The 9,443-nt window shown below is 36.4% G+C and overlaps 1 protein-coding gene across 1 annotated transcript in view; it reads right to left on the reverse strand.

The window, feature by feature from the left end:
• Positions 1 to 8,534, reverse strand: part of LOC113827210 (non-lysosomal glucosylceramidase) — a gene marked incomplete at its 5' end in the record, with an annotated part of 10,681 nt that extends 2,147 nt beyond the window's left edge. The window contains 12 exon segments of the mRNA XM_070117208.1: positions 272 to 378; positions 1,733 to 2,048; positions 2,392 to 2,477; positions 3,618 to 3,862; positions 4,409 to 4,531; positions 4,952 to 5,077; positions 5,523 to 5,658; positions 6,233 to 6,353; positions 6,533 to 6,651; positions 6,949 to 7,069; positions 7,173 to 7,335; positions 8,354 to 8,534. Coding sequence (XP_069973309.1) covers positions 272 to 378; positions 1,733 to 2,048; positions 2,392 to 2,477; positions 3,618 to 3,862; positions 4,409 to 4,531; positions 4,952 to 5,077; positions 5,523 to 5,658; positions 6,233 to 6,353; positions 6,533 to 6,651; positions 6,949 to 7,069; positions 7,173 to 7,335; positions 8,354 to 8,534 — 1,844 coding nt within the window.
• Between the last annotated feature and the right edge of the window lie 909 nt (positions 8,535 to 9,443).

Genomic DNA, 9,443 nt, shown 5'->3' on the forward strand with positions numbered 1-9,443 from the left:
ACTAATAATAATAATGATATTAATAACAATAATAATAACAACACTAAAAATACAAATAGTAACATTAATAACAATAACAACAAAAATAATAGTAACATCCAGAATGATGATCATAATGATGATGATAATAATAATAATAATAATAATAATAATAATAATAATAATAATAATAATATTAATAATAATTATAATAACAATACTAATAACAATTACATAATAGTAATAACAATCATTAGGATTCACACTTTGACAAGCAGGAGCTTTTTCTTACCTCAACGGCAGCTCCGGAGAGAGAGAGATACCAGTGACCAACCAGCTGATCTGCCATGATGCTGTGGCTGTGGGGAGCATCACAACAATCAAACTTGTAATACTTTCCTGTAAAGAAAAGAAAAGGCGTCAGAATTCGGCATTATTGAATAAAGATTTTCGGCAGCCACATAATATTGTTCCTCCAAAGAAGAAGAAATTAAGATTTTCAAAGTGGATTCACACCGTTAGTATAGCTATGCTACACACAAGATGCGGCAACAGACGGATGCTACACGATTAATTCACACTGGAAGTGTTACCACCGAGCTCTGTTTTCAAACAAGTGTCACTTCACACAGTGGCTGCAGCCATTGGAGACAGTACTCTGTGGCTTCGTGAGTAACTGAAGTGGATGCAAGACATAAATTTGGTAAGGACGAAGTTTGTTGAATATCATCATATAATAGATGAGCTGGAAGACGTCAAAGAAAACCTTAAACTATATTTCAGATTTTCTCCTGAATTATAGAGCGCTTGCAATATAAGGCGACTCATTCATGACCTGTGACGAACTGTCAACTCAATGAGGTGGGGGTAGGGGCCTGGAGGATTCCCTAAATACTCAAGAATGCACCCGTTAAGGGAGCTAGGTGTTAAAAGATTGCCGGTATGGTAACTGATCAAACCATGCGTGCAAAGTAGCTAGCATAGTATGGGTAGCTTTGTAACCAGTATGAAGACACTCATTGAAAATAAAATGAGGCGAATGATTGTTTACATCACGGAGCTTTGTTCCCGGTGTGAATCATATACATTCATATTCATATACAAACACACAAATGCAGATAAATACTCATATATATGTATAAAGGAAGACTAATTGTCACTGTCATCAATAAGAAAACAGCTACAAAACTAGTTAAAGTTCTCATAGTTCTTGTAAAAAAAAATCATCATCATTAGTAGAAACAAAATGGTATTCTTTTCATTCTGCTATATATACATCCAATATTTTTTTTGGACTAGTACTACCAGTACTAGTGTTGCCATTATATATCTATATTCTTTAGTGGTTTCCCACTATATATACTGTTTATTGCAGTAGATTTTTTTATATGAAAATTATCAGCACAAGTCAATTTTACTGTAAGTAGTTCTACTGGTAGTACTAACCACCTCTGGACAATATTACATGCAACTCATTTTCATATCATTCTACTGTAGGCCATTGCTAATCATGTAGAATGGCATATACATGAAAAATCCAAATGGTAACTATCAACTTCTCCTCCTCAATCAGAGCGAGATATCTCCCAATCACCAAAATAAAAAAGCTACATCAAAAATCAATAAACTTTATTGTTAATGATAAAAAAAATAATAGTCTCTACTGAAAATAAAATTCAATCATAATCTTGAATCTAATAAAAACCATATTTACACAGTGGCTCTTTATAATTCTTTTCCCAGACCCCCTTACCATTCCAGAGTTTCTCCTGCAGGGCCACCCTCGCCTTGGCCAGGGCTTCGGCAAACTTCTTTTCCTCAGCCTCATCTTTGAGTTCTGAGGCCATCTCCACCATGACAGCCAGGGCGGCCACCCAAAGCGAGCAGCAGTAGGCAGAGGGGCCGTGCATCACCCATGAGTCATAAGTCTGGTCTGCCTGGCCTTCATTCTCAATCAGGCCATCACCATCACGGTCATATGAAAAGCATCTGTCCATCACAGCACGACACACTGGCCACATGTGTGTGAGGTGATCAAGGTCACGGAAGAAAGTGTGGTCTCTGTACACCTAAGAGACGAGAAGGCGAGTCAATCATTAGGCCAGTTTCTGGTCTTACAGCCATCATAATAAGTGAAATAATATCATTGTAAGGAGTTTATGATAACATAATATGCCATTTATGACATTAATCACTAGACCTACCATTATAAGTAATTTAAGGCACTATAAGCAATTTCATTACAAAACAACAAAAGCATCTTTACATAAGAGCACTATAACTACAATATGGAACCAAAAGACACCAGTTCCACACTAAAATATACATGATCTATACTTCAACTACAAATCTACACTGTTCTAAAGGACAGGGAATATGTTAAAATTCCATCTTCAGCACAGAATTTCTTACCTGTAAAACAAACTTGAGGTTCAGGTCTTTCCAGTAACTAATGTCATGGATCTGGTAGGCATTCACCCGCACAAAGGGTTCATCCTCTGGAAGATTGAATGAGAGATTTAGAAAAACATTGAGGTGTGAGCAGTAATGCCAGTAATGATAAAAATAGTATTGATGGAAGAGGACGGAAAAGGATAAGAAGAAGGAGGGGGAGAAGGAGGAAGAGGAGCAGGAGGAGGGGAAGTAGTAGTAGTAGTAGTAGAAGAGTAGTGGTGGTGGTAGTGGTGGTAGTAGTAGTAGTAGTTAGTAGTATTAATAGTAGTAGTAGTAGTAGTAGTAGTAGTAGTAGTAGTAGTAGTAGTAGTTAGTAGTTAGTAGTTAGTAGTTAGTAGTTAGTAGTAGTAGTAGTAGTAGTAGTAGTAGTAGTAGTAGTAGTAGTAGTAGTAGTAGTAGTAGTAGTAGTAGTAGTAGTAGTAGTAGTAGTAGTAGTAGTAGTAGTAGTAATAGTAATAGTAATAGTATTAGTAGTAGTTAGTAGTAGTATTAATAGTAATAGTAGAGGTAGTAGTAGTAATAGTAGTATTAATAGTAGTATTAATAGTAATAGTAATAGTAATAGTAGTAACAGTACTAGTAGTAACAGTACTAGTAGTAATAGTAACAGTACTAGTAGTAATAGTAATAGTAGTAGTAATAGTAACAGTAGTACTAGTAGTAGTAAGATGGGGAAGGGAAAGGGAGAAGAGGAGGAGGTAGAAAGGGAGGAGAAGGAACAAGTGGAATAGGAGGACTTGGAAAAGGAACAGGAGGAGTAGGATTAAGAATAGGAGGAAAAAAAAGGAGATGGTGTAAGAAAAGGAGAAAGAGATGCCAAAGATGGAGAAGGAGAAAAAAAGAGGAAGGAGCATGACTGGGAGAAGGAGAAAATTAATGAAAACAAGGAGAGGGAGAAGAAAGAAAAAAGGAAGAAGATCAAGAAGAGAAAGATGAAATAGAAGCAGAAGAAAAAGAAGTAGTAGTCTTGTAGATAAAGAAGTAAAGTAAGATGAGGAAAAAAAAAAAATAATAAATAAAATAAATAATCATAAGAAAAATAAGCTAAAGGAAAAGAGGAAACAGAAGATGAAGAAGAAGAAAAAAAGACAATGAAAGGTGTAAAAATATGGAAAAAGAAAAGTGATATAAAAATGAAAGAAAGAAAAACCACATAGGGCCCAATTTGCCCCTTATCAACTCACCTGGATCACCAATATCATGTGGCACAGCGTTGGCCAGCTTGCGCACCCCCTTGTTCCCCCTGAAGAGATGTGTCCGGGGTGTGAGGTCAGCCGAGGTAGTCCACTGGGCCATGTCATACTGGAGGGACTTCTGCAGTTCAGGCCATAACATGACAAGGGCCCATGACGCGTAGAAGTGCACATCATAAGTGTTGTACATGCGGTACTCGTGGCTTTCTAGGTATGCGAAGCGGCCATACTCAGGTCTGGGGGTCGGTAAGGAGGGAATGGAGGATGAAGGGGCCATATATTTGGCGATATAATATTCCATTAGTTCTTGGGGGTTTTCAGTTCTGAATTCCTAAAGTTCAATCCCAGGGCAGCTAAGTCAAGTCCTCTTTCAGACTAGTAATCCTGACTTGTGACTTTCAATAACTGACAAGCTGGTAACACTGCCTTACATATACTTGCCAGCCAATCATAGGTACTTTGTACTGCATTTAATTTTTCATTTGCAATCCTTTCCAATATGTCATTCTGGATACCCCAAGGACCCTGGAAGTACTGAGGCACTAATCTAAGAATGCCTCTACTACTCTAAAGTTATACTATAACTCTTAATGTACGTAATATCATCCACATATTCAATGGTATATCTAATAATATAACAAATATCAACTAACCTACATAACAGTACATTAAACATAACCTACAATATTACAACACTTAACTGCTTCACTGGCTCTCAAACCCCAACACAGACTAGGATAAAACAAAAACCAACAATACCCTTTAAACCCCCCCAGACTTACCGAGTGTCGTAGGCAGGCAAGGTTGTGTTGAGTGAGGGTGTCATCTCAAGCCAGACTGAGCCTCCATCTGATATGAAGTAAAGCTCGTTGAAGATGGCACTTTTAAACCAGTCAGGTAAGTCCCTGAAAGTGGTTGTAAAAGAAGGATATTATTAAAGTGGAATTGATCGAAATAATGGTAATAACACTGAAAGTGGTATACTGCTAATAATAATGTTATAATAGTAGTGGAATTGATGTAGTAGATAGTAGAAACAGCAGTAACCTTAACAATGATGATGATGATGATGTAAGAATAACAGCTTCCTAAAATCATTAATCATTATAGTAGTACAGCTGGTGTGTGTGTTTGTGCACGTGTGTGTGAATGTCTATGTTTGTGTGAGTACTGATGTGAGTATCTATATAAGTACCTAGGTATATGTATCTGTGTGTGCATATATGGCTTTGTCTAAGTGTGTGTATCTATGTGCATGTATCGGTCTGTAAGTATCTAAGTGTGTGTATCTATGTGTGTACATGTGTACACACAAAGTGCCTTACTTGTCCTGAAGGATAGGATTCTGCCAATTCTCTATCTCGACTTCCCAGCGTTTGTAGCTGTCCAGAGCATAAGATGCGATCTCCTGTGCTGCTGTTTGCTCATCCCCAAACCACCGTGTGTATCGTCTGGAGGCAAGGACTCTTTTATCACTGGGGAATCTAATTATGGACTTGATATGATTCATTTAATTTTTGTTTTTTATTGTTTTATGGGACATGACAGCTATGTGATCAAATTTAAAGTGTGTGCACTTTATTTCAGTTTGGGGTGTATAATGGTTTTTACTATTATTTTAAGGAGACAAATATTAGCATCATTGAGAAGTTATTGAAATTGACAATATGGTTATAAAAAGAGATGGAAAATAACATGAAAAATAGAGAGAATAATCAGATCAACCCTCTTCAAAAATCGCATTAAGAAGCAAGAACTGAGGGGAAAAAGAAAGGTAGGGAAAAAGTCATCCACACGGTATCAAGACACAGTCATCCGTGGGTAAACAGGCCAAACATCGGCCACACACACGCCCGTTACACCACATGCAACGGTCGCTGTCTGAGCTCCTCCCACCTGGTGTGAGTAATCCCCCGGCTTTTGAACACAATTTGCGGCATGTCCCAAGCCAGGGCGATCTCCACCATGCCTGACTTGTTGGCCCCAATGCTACACTTTCCACACACTGCCACTGCTCTCTCTTCACCTTTTCCTAGTGGCGATAATGGTTTCGATTAAGAGGGGATTTAATGCAAAGATTTTCTGGTGCTCTGTAGGGGCTGGGGATTGGGAGGAAGGGGGAACACATTGGTTTTATGGACTGCTGATCTTAAGGGGTTAGTCTGAGATACTAAGAGTATCACTTCTCTATTTTTGGTTAATGTACCTAGGATTAATAGCAAAAGTCAATGCTAGCCAGTTATTATCATTATCAACATTCAGATTAATGTTATTAATCATTACTCTTATGATTATCATTACAATATTTGTCAATGTTTATAATCTCTATTACAAATACTACTTTCATATTTAAACTTTTAATATTAACAATATCAACTACAAGAATATATCTAAAATTGTAAACCCATATTCAAGCAGCGGAGTAAGATATTCTTTAACAGAATTAGGAAAGTACTAAACTTTACACTAAACATAAAAAAAAACAAAAAATAAAAATCAATAAAAAAAATCATGAAAATAGAAATACACACTAACTAATATAGCATTACAACCTCATCAATAATAAAAACAATAAAAATTATTTTAAAAATGCTTGGATGACCTACTTGTCTTTATCAATGGTGCTTCTTTACTCTCCAATTCTCCGTCCATTTTCAGGTCGTTCCACACCGAGTCACCAGGCCCCGTGGGATCGAAACCGGGGCAGTGGGAGGCTGAGACCCCAGACTGCATGGGGGGGAAGGCAGTGGGGGAAGGGTTGAAAGGGAAAGCAGATATTAGAAAAATGCTTATGGATAATGTAATGCAGCATAAGCAGTAATGAAATTGAACGCAAAACAAAAAAATATAAGGAAATGAAGAGAACTACTTAGACGCACAAATCACTTCCATCCAACTCCACTAACCTTTTCTCTGACGGCCAAACAGTATCGCAGGTTGAGACTTTTGATGGTCTGATGCAAAACGACGCCTTTCGCTTTTCCTTCTTCCAAATTTCTCTCCCAAACTTCGCTCCAACATTCTCCTGAAATAATTTCATTAATAAGGAATTTTTCTAATTTCAAAATGAAATAGACCATTATACCAAGATTTCTTTTTACAATGGCAATTAAAACATACTATATTTTGAATGGGCTTTAATTTAGGGTATTTAATTTTATAACAGAAATAAGTGACATTGCATTTTTTTTTTTTGTGATGATCTAATGGAATATTTGTAAAAAATCAGATATATGTATGTACAAATAGCTCTGAAACCATCACAATTTTCCTTAATAGTAGAAAAAAAAGGAAAGAACTAAAAATCTGTAAAACGACTTGCCATTTTTATCCTCACTGCTGCCTGTGCCATTCTTGAACGTGAGTGAAATGGAAACATCGCGGGGTTCTGAATTGTGGTTTTCAATATTCCATACAAACACACCCACAGGTAAACATGAATCCTGCAAAACAAGTAAAAGGATAAATAAAAATCTATTTCCTACTATAATAGTCCTCAATATAATAGTCTACAAAAATTGTCTTGGTATGTCACCTAGTACTCACTTTATAATTGTGCGGTATAACAGGTGAAATTTGACGGCATATTAGTCTTATGCTTTGTTCTTTGATGTTGTAGACCGTCCATGATCTTGGATAAAGACCACAGTAAAGGGCATCGGCTCCACTGAAGCCCCAGTCCCACGACCCCAAACCTTTCTTGGATTTACTGTGGGAAAAAAAGGTTCTCATTGCAATGGCAGTTTCACATTCCCCAGTACATGATGTGACACAGGCTTACAACGTTCATGTCAGTTAGGGAGGATGAAGTCCTTTTATTACCTGGCCTCAGAGAGATCATAATATTTGTCTAGCGCCCAATAAACCCTGGTTAAAAAGAGACAAAGATGCTAAATCTGACAAGTTGTGTTCATGATGCACACATATGCTTGTACAGTACATACACGGAAAAATCAGCCTTTCTAGTGTTGAGAAAGATAAGAAAAGCTAAAATACACTTGTTCTTCCCTTCTTGATAACCATCAGTCCAGGTGTCAGGACCTGGACTGATGGTTATCAAATGACTGAGAAAAAAGAGGAGCTTCAAGGCATTAATTATGCGCATGCATCCTCACAGTCAAGGCCAATAAAAGATGAAAAAAATAAATTTTTGGTATTTCTTTATTACTACACACTTTTTTTTTACTGATTTCATTGGATCTATTAAAATAAGTCCATCCAAAGGAGATGGAAAATAAAGGAAAAGGAGTTGTCCATCAGCTTTAAGGAAAAACAGTTTATCAAATCATCCAATAAGGTAACTCAATTTCCCTACCAGTTTTTGCCCACTGATGAATTTGTTCACAAACTCCTTGAAAACAGTGATAATAATCAGAGATATAACAAAGATGAAATATCATAGCTTTACAATACATAACACAATCACTTCCTTATATCCCACATACAATACAGGTTCACTAAAGCATTAGTAAAAAAAAGCATTGGCAGAGCCATTTATGTGCAGAAACACACACATATACATATATACATATATATATATATATATATATATATATATATATATATATATATATATATATATATATATATATATATATATATATATATATATATATATATATATATATACACATACATATACAGGAATATGGTGTGTTCCCTTTGGGAATGCACCATATTCCCGTTGACATTGGGTTAACAATCTCATATACACATCCTTCACATACCTATGTATAGACAAGACCTTTTGATAAAGCGTATTGCCTTTGGGGTCTCTGATTGTCACGATGAACTGATTGGCCATGACGGTGTGATATTCATAAATTCCAGGCACCATCTGGTAGCGGCAGAACTCCCCCCTAAACCCGCGGCCAATGGTTCCTGAGCCTATGCCTCCCAGTGGGACACCTGTCGAAGGTAGAGAGAAAGGTTATTGTGTGGTTGGTAATCTGGCGCTTTTATTAATTTTTTTTTTTTTTGCGAAATGTGTGTATTTTTTTTTCATCACTCTTAAGGATGGGAAAAAAAAGAAAGAAAGAAAGAAAGAAAAAAGATGAAGAAGAAGAAACACACATTTCACAAAAAATGCACCTTCACCCTATTAAGGAAGGGTGAGGGTTGCTGGAGAGAATAATATATGAAATGCGGATGGCAAATATGTTGGATTGTTGGATGTGTTGGATGCTAATTAGTGTTTGATATATTGGTTGCTAATGAGTGTTGGATGTTAATTAGCATTAGATATGTTGGATGCTAATTAGCATTAGATATGTTGGCTGCTAATCAGTGTTAGATGTGTTGGATACGAATTAACATTAGATGTGTTAGATGCTGATTACCATTAGATATGATGGCTGCTAATAAGTGTTGGATCCTAATTAGTTTGATATTTATATGCTAATTAACGTTAGATGTATTTGATGCTAGTAAGTGTTTGTTGCTAATTAGTGTTGGATGTTTGCATGCTAATGAGTATTAGATGTATTGTATAATACACCTGAATGGTTTGGATGGTAAATTGTGTTACATGAGTTGGATGCTAATTAGATTTGCATGTTAATTTGCACTGATTGCATGTAGCTTGCCCCGTTACTGAGACCATGGCTGAAGCTTCGTTTATCAAAAGCAGAATCAATGAAATGATGACAAAGACTGAAATCATAACAATATTTGAAGGTTGGTTGGCTGCAATTGGGTTACAACTCCACTTATTGACAGAACATTGATTGAGAAATGTTTTGGACATTTCTGACATGTATTCTGATCCAGTGAATGATTGCAATTGAGTTGCATATTATTGCATAATTGCTAATCTGT

This window comes from Penaeus vannamei, chromosome 40, assembly GCF_042767895.1.
Source record: "Penaeus vannamei isolate JL-2024 chromosome 40, ASM4276789v1, whole genome shotgun sequence".
NCBI classification, from domain to species: domain Eukaryota; kingdom Metazoa; phylum Arthropoda; class Malacostraca; order Decapoda; family Penaeidae; genus Penaeus; species Penaeus vannamei.